Source organism: Littorina saxatilis, linkage group LG17 (genome assembly GCF_037325665.1).
Source record: "Littorina saxatilis isolate snail1 linkage group LG17, US_GU_Lsax_2.0, whole genome shotgun sequence".
NCBI lineage: Eukaryota > Metazoa > Mollusca > Gastropoda > Littorinimorpha > Littorinidae > Littorina > Littorina saxatilis.
In genome coordinates, this window is record NC_090261.1 from 9,453,270 (window position 1) to 9,467,845 (window position 14,576).

General features: G+C 40.6%; 2 protein-coding genes and 1 long non-coding RNA gene across 9 annotated transcripts in view; all 3 read right to left on the bottom strand.

Moving 5' to 3' along the window:
- LOC138953604 (uncharacterized) overlaps nucleotides 1-14,576 on the bottom strand; it is a 313,259-nt gene that overhangs the window by 209,390 nt on the left and 89,293 nt on the right. The gene's annotated exons all lie outside the window — the stretch shown is intronic.
- The window catches only part of LOC138953005 (uncharacterized), a 79,763-nt gene that overhangs the window by 33,886 nt on the left and 31,301 nt on the right, over nucleotides 1-14,576 (bottom strand). The gene's annotated exons all lie outside the window — the stretch shown is intronic.
- Nucleotides 1,322-10,086, bottom strand: LOC138951960 (forkhead box protein G1-like). Its single transcript, XM_070323528.1, has 2 exons — nucleotides 9,698-10,086; nucleotides 1,322-8,189 (listed from the first exon to the last, which is right to left on the bottom strand). The coding sequence occupies exon 2, from the start codon at nucleotides 8,162-8,164 to the stop codon at nucleotides 6,020-6,022; it is 2,145 nt and encodes a 714-aa protein (XP_070179629.1). The 5' UTR covers nucleotides 8,165-8,189; nucleotides 9,698-10,086; the 3' UTR covers nucleotides 1,322-6,019.

Here is a 14,576-nt window from a genome sequence, read left to right on the forward strand (position 1 = left end):
TTCATGTCTCACCCAGTCACATTATTCTGACACCGGACCAACCAGTCCTAGCACTAACCCCATAATGCCAGACGCCAGGCGGAGCAGCCACTAGATTGCCAATTTTAAAGTCTTAGGTATGACCCGGCCGGGGTTCGAACCCACGACCTCCCGATCACGGGGCGGACGCCTTACCACTATAGGCCAACCGTGCCGGTTTGTGTTATGTCAAAGCCTGCACAGAGCTATGGTGGTGGACAAGACAGTCTATACATGCGGTAAGGAAGGTATCTTTAACAGAAGTCAACAGATATTTTGTCTACACCCTTAAATAACTAAATACCACTCGGCTTTTAAAAGATTAAGGATGTTAGCTTGAATATTCGTTACTCTGTATTTCCCGCATCTTTATATTTATTCCCTGTTTGTTGAATATCACGATTTGAACAGGCTCCTATACTAGGACCGTACTAAACTGAAAACCGGATTTAGCGAGTAATTTCACACGTTACAAGAAGAGAGAGTACTTTATTTCCACATTACTCACGATGGAAAGACACTTTCCTTTGAAACAATACGAGTCCTAGAAAATAAACATCTACACAAAATTATGAATTCATAAAAAAGTATATATGAAATTAAAAATGAAGTCAGGAGCACATAAACTCCCCCCCCCCCCTCCCTCCCCCCCCCCCCCCTCTCTCTCTGTCTGTCTGTCTGCCTGCACGTCTGCCTGCCTGTGCCTCTCTCTCTCTCTCTTCTCTCTCTCTCTCTCTCTCTCTCTCTCTCTCTCTCTCTCTCTCTCTCTCTCTCTCTCTCTCTCTCTCTCTCTCTCTCTCTCTCTCTCTCTCTCTCTCTCTGAGTTTTGTACATGAATACGGTATAATTATACTTTCCATCTTCACTCACAGAGGAAATTAAAAACGATTGAAAGCAAGCGTGATGCAAATCATATTTTATTGTGGTTTATTATTTTAACTGTTAAACAAACTTTTTGTTCCAACAGATCGAAGAATGTACTTAATGTGGCAAAAATACACAAAGCAATATAAACAAAACAGTTAAATTATATATACATTTATATACACACGTACAATCACTGTGGACGCAAAAATAGCCTACGATAATGTACATGTCTACACAGTAAATACAAAAACGACAACTGCGAACTGTATACAGATATAATATGTACATAATTATAAATCCATTGCAAAATCAAACTCTGATATAAAACCTTCTTACAAAGTGGTCATAAATGTATGGATTGTTTATATAATCAAAATGTACACTATACAAAACTACACACAGGTAACATGGCCAAAAACAAATAGGACATAAGAGCTGCTCTTATCCATGAATTAGACGACAAAGATCAATCTTCAATACTCAGGTACTCAAAATAACCTGCATGATACCTGATTCCCATTACGTTTCGAACTCGATATAATCCTAACAAAAACATGAATAATAGCACTCTGTGAACCGTAAACAGGTTATGTGATTGATCTCTGTTGACTGTATCATAAGTTACATGATGATATCAATTAAAATATTCACAAAAAACATGAATAATAGCACTCTGTGAACCGTAAACAGGTTATGTGATTGATCTCTGTTGACTGTATCATAAGTTACATGATGATATCAATTAAAATATTCGCGTTCCTGTTAAAGCCTGTACTTTCATTTTCACCTCCAGTGGTAAGCCCTAATGAAGAAAGTAAACGGTGGTGTCTGGTGAAAAAAAAAAAGGTAGGAAAAAAATGATTGTCAAAGCCAACTCTTCAGAAATGATAAATCTGCAAGTACAAGTTGCTGCTGGTACATTATCTCTCAACACAAACAAATGAGTAGTTCAAAGTTAACGTTTTATGAAATTCAATCTTGTAATTGAGAGGAGTCGATCATATGTTCGCAATACGCAGTCCATCTTTGGGATACAATCATAATGTTGAAGGGGGGGGGGGGGGGGGGGATCAGGGAGAACTCGTCCTTAGCCACAATTCTGCCATGGTGACAAATGAAATAATTTTTAAAGAAAATTCTTATTGCATGGTTGAACAATCATACGCGAATAAACACGCAAACAGAATCGTATGGTTTTTCCCTTGTTGATATAAATGTTACAATATTGTTAAATTTGCACACACATCAACTGCAGCTTTCCCGCTCACTCAATTCGCAAACTTTGTTAACATTCTTTTAGAGAGAGAGATAGAGAGGTAGAGAGATAGAGAGAGAGAGAGAGAGAGAGAGAGAGAGAGAGAGACAGAGGCAGAGACAGAGAGAGAGACAGAGAGAGCGAGCGCGTTTATCCAAGAAACAGTAACTAAAAGAGTGTAGTTAAAAAGCATTATAGCCGCGCACAATAATACTACATGTTTACTTTTTTCTCTTTGAGAGAGAGAGCACCATTGCAGTTAGCACCCTATTGTGTATTCTTTTTCTTTTTGATCGGTTTTATGTACTCATCCACTCTTTTAATTTATTAATTCAATGCTTGAATGAAGACACCTTACTTTGCAAACAAATCCTCAAAAACGTCAATAAATCGTGTGCCCTTGTTTGGTTGTTTCTCTTCTAATTACACTCCTTTTCAAATAGTACTTATAATTTAAATAGATCTCATGTGTTCTTCGGACAACCGAGGGCCTCCGTGAATAATTGTAAAGAAACTGTCTAGAAAAGTCAGGGTTGGAATCTGGTGTGCATGAATCGAACTCCTTACGTAAATAAGCCTTGAGATAAAATGAATATAACAAGATCAAACTAAATCAATGTCCAATAATATGAACGAAAATAAATGAAAATAAATGTAACAACATAAAATAAAGGCTTCGGTCGGATATACTTTTGTTTTAAGAATAAAATAAAATAAAATAATCATAAAACTAGATCAACAAAACTAAAGAAAATACAAAAGACTCCTCGCAAACATTACAGGGTTTCACGTATTTCTTTATCTGATGTAAGACCTATGCATTATTTAAACAACTGTCAAGTGTTAAGCATCAAATGCACCAAGCTGGGTAGCACCAATTTTCCCCCTGTAACGATCGAACTAAAAAGGATGCTTACTGCTTGAATCTGTAATTAGTTAAAGGATATCTCAGTGATGTCCATTCTGTATGTCTTTCTTTTGTTTCAATTATTCTCTCGTTTTTCCTTACTCACCTTTTTTCTTTAATTATTTCGCTGACAAGCAGATGGATAGAGCAAAGAATGTCAAGGAATGACTTAAATTATTAAATTAATAATGCGGACAATTTCTAAGAAATGTACACGACAGCGGCTGTGACATTTGCTTTTGGTACATTAAATACAAACAAATGTATCGAATTGGGATTAAAAAAATCAGCTTCATGCTATAATAATACCAATACTAGTAATAATATTACTATTTATACAAGTAATAATAAAACGTATAATGCAAAAAACACAAGGAAAAATCATCGCTTTATGAGACTTTAGTTATTAAAAATTGTATCAGTGTCAAAATGTGAACAGATTTTTGTTAATAAGCCCTATATAAAATAAAATAAACGAATCGCCTTGTACCTTTTTATTTCAGATAGAATCTTCTGCTATTTTTTCTTGAAATGATTTATTTTTCATGCATGAGAAGACAATTGTGGTGAGTTCAGTGATAAAAAATAAATCATTTTAAGGAAAATTAGCAGAAGATGCAATTTGGTATGTTGTTTTGATTCTTAGAATTTGTGTTATAACTGTAGATCAATTGCTAATACCAAACATTAAAACATGGAAAATGTTACAACATCAATACCAGTAGTTACAACAACGCTTGATGAGGTGATTGCTTCATTTAATTCATCAGAGACAAACAAATAAATCCCCTTTAACAGTTCTGCCTCCTCCAGCAGTTACAAAATCTACACGCTGCAATTAACGGAGTTGTATTGTATTGAATTGAATTGACTTCAGGGGCGGGGATGTAGCTCAGTCGGTAGCGCGCTGGATTTGTATCCAGTTGGCCGCTGTCAGCGTGAGTTCGTCCCCACGTTCGGCGAGAGATATATTTCTCAGAGTCAACTTTGTGTGCCGACTCTCCTCGGTGTCCGAACACTCCCGTGTGTACACGCAAGCACAAGACCAAGTGCGCACGAAAAAGATCCTGTAATCCATGTCAGAGTTCGGTGGGTTATAGAAACACGAAAATATCCAGCAGCATGCTTCCTCCGAAAACGGCGTATGGCTGCCTAAATGGCGGGGTAAAAAACGGTCATACACGTAAAAATTCCACTCGTGCAAAAAACACGAGTGTACGTGAGAGTTTCAGCCCACGAACGCAGAAGAAGAAGAATTGACTTAAATAACTGTGAGAGTATTTTGCGTAGTCAGCTGGCATTTAGCAAATGATTCTTTTCAATCAAAAGTGAGCAGTCATTATTATCATTCCTCTGTCATACAAGGTAATCAAGGGTGCTTTGTGGATCTTGATACTGTTGAAACGCCCTGCGGAGGTAATGATGAGTATCAATCTATGTCACACTGAATATGACTGTCATCACACCCACCCGTTATCCTGGTTATAGACAGTTCTGCTATGTTTGTAATTGAAGAAATGTTGGCAGAAGAGAAATAGACTGAGAAAAGAAAAAAGACAGGGACGAATGAGTGAATGTCTGACGGAAGAAAGGAAGGAATAAGAAAAAAATGAATGAATGAATGAGAGTAACGATGACAGTAAAATTCAATAAATTAATAAAGCAATAAATGAATAAAAAAATGAATAAATAATGAAATAAATAAATAGCGAATCTAACACTAAACTAAAGAGAAGACTAAAAACCTCTGATGCCTTCAGAATTATAAATATAAATCAATATGCATCTATACTACACACAGTCTTTATAAAATAAGTGACTTAAAAATAAATTAAAAAAGGAAACGAATTACAAGCTGATAATTATTTACAAACTGGCGCTAGCCATAATACTTTTTAACTGTAACTGTTATTTCTAAAATCTATCAGATTCTATGGATTCTGATAAGTCAGTGATAAGTATGTGGGTGATTTTAAGGACTTTAAACTCAGTGTTAAAGCATCGGTGACACCAACACCGTTGAACATTCATTTACTCTTCTCAGTCCAACACAAAAGCATGCTGGAGAAAATAATTATTGATTATTCCTCGACATTACACAGGATATCCAAGACAACTGTTCGCTTTTAGGCTATACTTTTTTTAATCCGGTTTTGTAGTCGCAGACAGAACAAACAGTACCAGAAAAAAAGTAAAAAACATTTCCTTAAAAAAAATTAATTAAAAAAAAGCCGATGTGTTCAGATTAAACTAATCCGGAGTAGTCTGGTTTCAGAATATAATATATAACAATACAATGAAAATTGTTACAAACAAAAGTTCAATCCAGAAGACACAACTTTGAGTCCTGTCACTTGTCTGCTTCCCATCAGACTAATTGTAATTGTCTCAGAAAGCTTTTGTTTTGAAAAAAGCAAGTCGAAATGTGTCCATGCACACTCAAAAAACAAATGTCCACATCACAATAATCGTACAAATTGTCCAAAACAACTCTGCATTAATGACCGACGTTTCATCAAAAAAATGCAGGCCGGCTTGGTTCACAAGAAGTGATACTCCTGTCAATGTAAACAAATTAATTAATAATAAAATATTAAAAAAATATAACAAGCAGCGTCAAAATGTCAATGTCTGTACTCTTACTAAAAGTGTCTTGTTCGATTTAAATCTCATATTAGTTTAAAACCAAGTAGAAGAACCAGAAACTAAGCTACATTTTGGACAAAGGGGGATTTTTTCCAAACATTTAGAACAGGCTCACAGCTTTTAAAATTCGTCCTCTTCACAGAAAAACCACGTTATATAATTATGTTCAATGTCAAATGCATGAGTGTCGTTTGGCTCTGGAGTCTGAAAAGCGCGTAAACACGCAAACCAACACGCGTGAACAGCCATGATTTCAAACACACATGTACACAGCCATAAAACAAAAGCAAAGGTCACCAACAACACAGTTTTACATCCTCAAACGACTACCTTGCGGCGTGCAGGTCAGCAGCAGCGGGTATGGGTAGGGGCGACGGGTGGCCCGGGTGGTGGGCGGCGGAGAGAACGGAAGGATGAAAACTCCTCGCGGCCTGAAGCTGTGGGTACAGATGAAAGTCACTCAAGTTACCCATCGCCGACGACGACGAGAGAAAAAGATGAGAGGGGTGGGTGCCGGCAGCGAGGAGAGAAGTCCTGTCCCGCACGTGCACCCCTCTGGCACCATGGACAGAAGAAGCAGCAACAGCGGCGGCCGCGGCAGCAGCGGCGACAGAGATGGAAGAAGACACGGGGGACGACGACAGAGGAGAGACTGAAGAAGGGGTGGTGGTAGTTGGTCTGGCACCGGGAGGGGACACTGACGGTCTAGAGGCCGAGGTGCTCGTGTTGTCCGAAGACCCCCCTCCCCCTCCTTGTAGCAGCTTCTCCACAGAAAAGTTCAGAGCTTTGGGGGAAAGTTTCGGGGCCGTGGCTGCAGCAAGGTGCTCAGCGTAAGCTGCAGCGTATTCCGGGTACATTGCTGCAGCGGCGGCGGCAGTTCTGGGCACGATACCCGGGTAGCCGACAGAAGCGGCAGACGGCCAGGTCCCCAGACCCGCAGCAACAGCAGCAGCGGCAGCAGCGCTCATGGAGGCAGCAGACAGCTTGGACGCCGGGTAGAAACCGGGGTGAGGGGAGAGGTGGGAGTAGGGGTGGAAGCGGCTGAGCGGGTGGTGACCGGGGTACATGGCCATGCCGCCGCCTAGAGCAGCGTACCTGGAGTAGACGGACTGCATGGGGCTGCCTCCCATCCACAGGTGACTCCACTTGGTCCGCACCACGGACTTTGGCCGGCGGCCCAGCTTGTTGCCCCGGATGACCACGTCGTCACAGGCAGGGTCCAGCATCCAGTAGTTGCCCTTGCCAGGGTCGTCGTAGTGCCTGGGGACCTTGATGAAGCACTTGTTGAGGCTGAGGTTGTGTCTGATAGAGTTCTGCCAGCCCTGCTTGTTGCCCTTGTAGTAGGGGAAGTTCTTCATGATGAACTCGTAGATCTGGCTGAGGGCCATGCGCTGTTCGGGACTGCTGCGGATGGCCATCATGATGAGCGCGTTGTAGCTGTAGGGCGGCTTCTCGGGGCCCTTGTCTTCCTCCTTCCCCTCCTTCTCCCCGCCCTCCTTCTCCTTTTCCTTCGTCTCCGTGGAGGAGTCCGGGGAGGGTTCTTCGCCATCCGCGTTCTCCTTGACCTCTCCCCCCTCCTCGTCGTCCTCCATCTCCGCGTGGCTCGGACAGTCGTCCCCGGAGTGCACGTCAGCATCGGAGAACATCTCGGCCTTGGCGAAGTCCGACACTTCGCTCTCGCTTCCCTCTACCGTTGTGTCGTGGTGGGGCGAAGAGGCTTGCTGAAGGTAGCTGTGTGTGTTCGATTCCATCCCTCCTTTGTTTTCTGAGTTAGCGAGCATGCGGAATTTGTGATCACTGTTTTCCGTTGTGATGAGTCCATTCTCACTACGATTTGCGTTTGACGGTGGGAGAAAATCTACACCGTTTCTATCTTCATCGGCGCAGGGCGAGGATGGCACGTCACTGTCGCTGTCTTTGTGGCTGTAGTCTGCTAACAAGGAACTGTTTTCATGGTGGTACGGGCTGACGTCACGAGTTATGACGTTGTCTTTGAAAGCGCTGACGTCACTACTGCCCCGAGATGACGCGTCGTGAAGTCTGAGACTGTCATTATGATATGGCCTATCAATTCCAAGTTTACCTTCACTTCTAAAGCTACTATCGTTTCTGGAGTTGCCACCATGCATCGAAGAAACATTCAAACGCAAATCTTGTGCTGTTCTATCACCATCAAAACTCTTCTCGTCAAAATGACGTCGATGATGATGATGATGATGATGTAGATTATCAACTCCCACGTCATACCCTTTATCACTGAGAGGATGACGATCACCGAGGTGACGCGCGTGGTGAAAACGGACGTCACTGTGATGAAGACTCTCCTCGTTTTCGTCATCATCGTCGCCCATGATGTCGACCTCGCTCTCGACGTCAGCGTCGTCGTCATAGGCCTGTCCCAGCATGCTGCTGATGCTGAAAGGATGTCTTGTGACCTTGGTATCCTTGCTCACCCCCTGAAGGTGAACCATGGTGAGCTGGTGAGTCGCTCTGCACCTGATGAGAAAAGTATTGCACTGGTGAGCACATCGAATTGAAACCATGCGAGTTAAGTTACACGAAGCAAAACAATCCCTGTAGTGATAGGCACATTAAATTCAAATTTAAAAGAAATTCATCAGTTTCCAGTTGTGTTGGTTGTCACTCAATTGCATACAATTCTTGTCAATCACCTAAAAAGGACACGGTCAATGCAATCACTGAGATGACCTACAACGCGAATAATTGCAACTCTTAATTAATTCAACACTTTACTTGGGAACAGGTAATAGTATGTAACATGTTAACCAACACAGAATAGCAAAAGAAATAGTGAAATAAATAATTATCTAAAAACTTGAACGTTAAAAAAAAAGGATATGTACGCGAAAAATACTTAGATCGAACCTGATTCTCCTTTATCTGGTAAGTCTTGTACAGTTATGACATTTTCGCTTGTTTTTCTGTAACTTTGTTGTCAACCGCATTGCTCTGTTATTGTGTGAAATCGACAGTTTCTTCAAGTATCGCTTCAATACACTAAATGATGAGTACATTTCTCACGTGTTTGTTGTGAATTTTTGTCCAACCTCATCGTCTGATTACATTCTGCGGTGTGTGTTTTTTTCCTCCAAGTATCAGTTAAATAGTTCTAAGGCAGTCATTGTTTTTAAACTGGGAAAATTCACAAAATGAATCCCCTGGTAAAAAAAAACTGTTAATCAAACTCAGTTAATGACCAAGCACATCGATACTATGCGACGATACACTTGATTGAAATTTAAAGACCTTATAAATGAATAACTGCACCGAAGACAAACATGTTTAACCTAGGCAATGGGTTAACTGACATTTTGTCTGAATATCAGGTCAACAAACTAACAATTCGTTTTATACTGCATTACATGTCAGTACATCTATATATCCTGTGTATATAATCAGTGTAAGATCAAATACTGTGACTGCAGCATGATACACACGCACAAATCAGGGCCTAGTGTTTTACACATTGGTATAATCATTTAAGAAACAATAATTCCTCTATATTTACACCTGGTGTCTGTGCCTGGAGTCTAGCCAATAATTTTCTATTTTCAGTCTCATTTGACGCACAATTAAAGTACTCTTGATAACACCTGATAAATTCATGAATTGTCCAATAAATACACCTGACGACTGTATTTGGATACCCTGTACCAATGACAATGGTTTAGGGTATCTCCTAATAACGACACGATTGGATTAAATTAGAACTGAACAGCCAAAAAGGAAACAACTAAGCTGACAGTGTAACTTGAGTCCAAAATGAGAATTTACCAGTATATTTACCCGTTATTCACATTTATGGATTCAAGTTTTGATCATAACATCTCATCACAAGCATGAAAACCGGCTATTCAACGAATGAATAAAAGAATCCCAATATACAACAACAACGGAATCACAACACTGAGTGCTCAACAGAAAATCGATTGTACCTGGCAATCACATTGATCAATGAATTACTCAGACAAACAGATACTTACTTGTCAAGTCGTGTCAATCACGATGGTGTTCCAATCAACTTCAACTCGTCTTCCACACAATTCACTGACAATGGTGGTGGCAGAGAGTTCTTGCGGCACATTGACGAGTAGTGTGACAAAAGAGAATGGCACAGCGGCGAGATGACACCGGCCAACAACACAGGTAAAAAAAACACCGCACACACCGTGACTTGGGCAGACGGCGAGAAAACAGAAAACAAAAGGACCGAGTGAAAGTCCACAGCCGAGTGCACCTTACGTTGCAAACAGCTTCAGTTGTCAGTTCATTTTACACGACTGTGTCTTCTTCTCTCTAAAGAACCGTGCTCTGTGACTGGAGCGTCAGCAATCAGCCGTTTCACACCTTCCTGTTTCTCCGCCGCGCGACAAAGTCCCAATCCGGCATCTGAGCAAATACCCGCGCCGCTTCAAAAGACCTGTCGCTTCTTCGCCGCCGTCTTGGAGCCTCCACCTGTCACTCATTCGCTCCGGCCTGTCTCCTCGCAACCAATCAGCGAGCGAGATGCCGGAGCGCAGCGAGTGGCGGTGATTTAGTGGGCGGGGCTTAAGCGATGCTCGTCAGCTAGTCAATTTCCTTCTCGTGTTTCGCTCGCGCTCGCCTGCTTGTCAGTTTCCTGGGCGCGCGGGGCGGCTGGGGGGTTTCTATCAACAACTGTGCGTGTTGCAGGAGATTGGAAGCGAGTTGTTGCCTTGTCTGCTTGGAGAAGCAGTTTATTTGCTCAGTTGATGAAACTGTGTCTAAGTTTCAAGTCAGCTTGCCAAAATCTTTTACTTTTTTTTTTCTCTCGAGGAGCTGTTTCTTTCATTGGTTCATTCAAATACAACCGTCTTCTAATATTTTTTCCATTTCTACTTTTTTTTTCTTATTCTACAATCTGTCGTTTCAAGTTTTCAACTTCAAACAATGCGAAGAGTGTTTACTTGTCAGATTAAGTCTTTACTCAACACTTCATCATTTCTACAGCACTCTCTATAAAATTTTGTTTGGTTTGTTTGTTTGCTTAACGCCCAGCCGACCACGAAGGGCCATATCAGGGCGGTGCTGCTTTGACATATAACGTGCGCCACACACAAAACAGAAGTCGCAGCACAGGCTTCATGTCTCACCCAGTCACATTATTCTGACACCGGACCAACCAGTCCTAGCACTAACCCCATAATGCCAGACGCCAGGCGGAGCAGCCACTAGATTGCCAATTTTAAAGTCTTAGATATGACCCGGCCGGGGTTTGAACCCACGACCTCCCGATCACGGGGCGGACGCCTTACCACTAGGCCAACCGTGCCGGTTTCTCTATAAAATCTCGTTCCGAGAAAACGAATCCAAATAAAAGAAAGCGGTGCAATGAAACTAGAACAGAACATTATCAGAATGAATAGAACCGAGTCATTCGACATTTTTGTTCTACATTGTTTTTAATAACTTCTTCCGTTCTTTGTATTCTCTCTCTCTCTCTCTCTCTCTCTCTCTCTCTCTCTCTCTCTCTCTCTCTCTCTCTCTCTCTCTCTCTCTCTCGCTCTCTCTCTCTGCCTCTCTCTCTCTCTCTCTCTCTCCCTCTCTCTCTCTCTCACTGCCTCTCTCTCTCCCCCTCTCTCTCTCTCTCTCTCTCTCTCCCTCTCTCTCTCTCTCTCCCTCTCTCTCTCTCTCTCTCTCTCTCTCTCTCTTTTTTTGTTACATTAGAAAAATGGCATACTTGCACCCCAAAAGGCTTGTGTTCGAAACTTTTTCTGTGACCTGATCAGCGAAGATTATCAAGAGAAAAGCAAATGATATTATAATGGATGACGCACAATAAACGTTTTCTACCTGCTGAAGAAAAAAACCCCATGATATAACAGTGTTGTTCCCAAACACAGAGAAAAATAGGTCAGTTGGACCTGGATTACAAAAATAAGACTGAAAAACATTAAACGAGATAGATCTGACTTCATTATGTAAATATCGGACAGAGGGGCAGCCTAATGAAAGATAATCAGTTCAATGGCAATACAAATCAACAAGAAATAAAAGTTATCTGTGAAAAACATTCATATCTTCTAGTGTGGGTTTTCTTTTCAAATTAAAGAAAACAAATTTTACAAAACCTGCAATTAAACCAAACAGCAGGCTAAAACAGATCACCATTGACATTGTTTCACCACGCACGGTAAGGGAGGTGTTTTTTCACGAGAGAGAGAGAGAGAGAGAGAGAGAGAGAGAGAGAGAGAGAGAGAGAGAGAGATGTATGTATGTATGTATGTATGTATGTATGTATGTATGTATGTATGTATGTATGTATGTATGTATGTGTATGTATGTATGTATGTATGTATGTATGTACGTATGTATGTCTGTATGTGTGTATGTATGTTTGTATGTATGTATGTATGTATGTATGTATGTATGTATGTATGTATGTATGTATGTATGTATGTATGTATGTATGTATGTATGTATGTATGTATGTATGTATGTATGTATGTATGTATGTATGTATGTATGCATATATGTATTCATTTATTAATTTGTTTGTTTATTCATTTATTTTTCTATATTTACTAACTTTGTTGGTGCATGTGTGTGTGTGTGTGTGTGTGTGTGTGTGTGTGTGTGTGTGTGTGTGTGTGTGTGTGTGTGTGTGTGTGTGTGTGTGTGTGAGTGTGTGTCTGTGTGTGCGCTAATTGTTCATTTAATTTACAAAATAAAATGATATGTTGCTGTGTATGAGAAGTGTTCTTTTCTGACCTTAGGACCAGTCTGTTGTTTTTAAGGCAAATCTTTGTCTTGACAAATCTGCTGTTGCTTTTATTCATTTTTTTTTTAATTTAACTATCGACTGAAAACGGAGATTTCGACATGGTGAGAAAAAACAAACAGGCAACAATGTATATATATAAAATACTAGGCAGAGTGATTGCAGTGTCAATCCCAGTACAAGAACCTGGCTAATGCAGGCGCGTATGTATATAGTCAAAAAGGAATGAACTAAAGTTGGCTATTTCACTTTGGACGATACACTTGACAACCATAAATGCATCCAGTTTATGTACTTTTGCTTTGCAAATACCAAGGTCAGCAGTCAACCTTCATTTTTACCTTTTGTTTTCTGTTTATTGTCATTTCGTTAATTTTGCATGATATCGACAGTTTTGTTGTTGTTGTTGGGAATCAAAAAACAAGTCGCGTAAGGCGAAAATACAACATTTAGTCAAGTAGCTGTCGAACTCACAGAATGAAACTGAACGCAATGCAACGCAGCAAGACCGTATACTCGTAGTCCACCGCTCACGGCATAGGCAGTGAAATTGACAAGAAGAGCGGGGTAGTAGTTGCGCTGGGAATGATAGCACGCTTTTCTGTACCTCTCTTCGTTTTAACTTTCTGAGCGTGTTTTTAATTCAAACATATCATATCTATATGTTTTTGGAATCAGGAACCGACAAGGAATAAGATGAACGTGTTTTTAAATTGATTTCGACAATTTAATTTTGATAATAATTTTTATATATTTAATTTTCAGAGCTTGTTTTCAATCCGAATATAACATATTTATATGTTTTTGGAATCAGCAAATGATGGAGAATAAGATAAACGTAAATTTGGATCGTTTTATAATTTTTTTTTTTTTTTTTTACAATTTTCAGATTTTTAATGACCAAAGTCATTAATTAATTTTTAAGCCACCACGCTGAAATGCAATACCGAAGTCCGGGCTTCGTCGAACATTACCCGACCAAAATTTCAACCAGTTTGGTTGAAAAATGAGGGCGTGACAGTGCCGCCTCAACTTTCACGAAAAGCCGGATATGACGTAATCAAAGACATTTATCAAAAAAATGAAAAAAAGTCTGAGGATATCATACCCAGGAACTCTCATGTCAAATTTCATAAAGATCGGTCCAGTAGTTTAGTCTGAATCGCTCTACACACACACACACAGACACACAGACACACATACACCACGACCCTCGTCTCGATTCCCCCCTCTACGTTAAAACATTTAGTCAAAACTTGACTAAATATAAAAAGCATAACACATTTATAGGTTCGTTACTAAGGGTATAGACATGCAGACATTGTGTTTTGTTTGAACTTACTGACGACACTTCTCATAATAGATACCTAATACCAGTACGACATGATCTCAATCAAGGACAGCATAATACGCATGTGTAACTCATCAATCAAAACAAAACACAATGAACTCACTCCGCATTTCCGCTGTAAAATATTCAAAATCCGTAACACATTTTTTAACGGAGGAAGTGACATTTCCAAACTAAATGAAACAAGAGGCGAAGCCTTCAAGGCTCACGTAAGAAATCGACAAACAGTAACACAAACTCAATCACTCCGTCACACATACACACACACAGTAAGCATAGGTGACATGGTGCAAGAGTGCGAGACACTAGATCTAGATCTGTCTGTCTGTAGCCTACTTACGGGGACACGACTGCCAGATGGCCAGATCGACACTGCGCTTTTGACAGCGCTTCCTCGCGCAGACACTGGAAACACGCTGTGCAGATTAACCTGTAGGACATCTCCTTTGGTATCTTCTTTATCTATTTTTCTGGAGCTACGAAACCGAACAATGTGAAATCGTCTTCTCCGAATCGGCGAACTGCAGCTCGGTGATAACTGTATCTATACCACAATCCTTCACGCGATCTGACCTAACCTTGACCCCTGACCTGGTCTACATACCACACACGACACAAACCAGTCAGCTGTTTTTACCCCCCCAAAACCCCCCACCACCCGTTTTCTTTGGATACACACTTTAACTACATACGTGCCGACAAAATGTTGATCATTGCTTCAATACTTTGAAGCTGTTGCTTGCATAATAATCAGGTAAAATTAGTATTTAGG

Excerpts from the sequence above, each read along its gene's own strand:
- LOC138951960 (XM_070323528.1), bottom strand. The coding sequence starts at position 8,164 with ATGGTTCACCTTCAGGGGGTGAGCAAGGATACCAAGGTCACAAGACAT.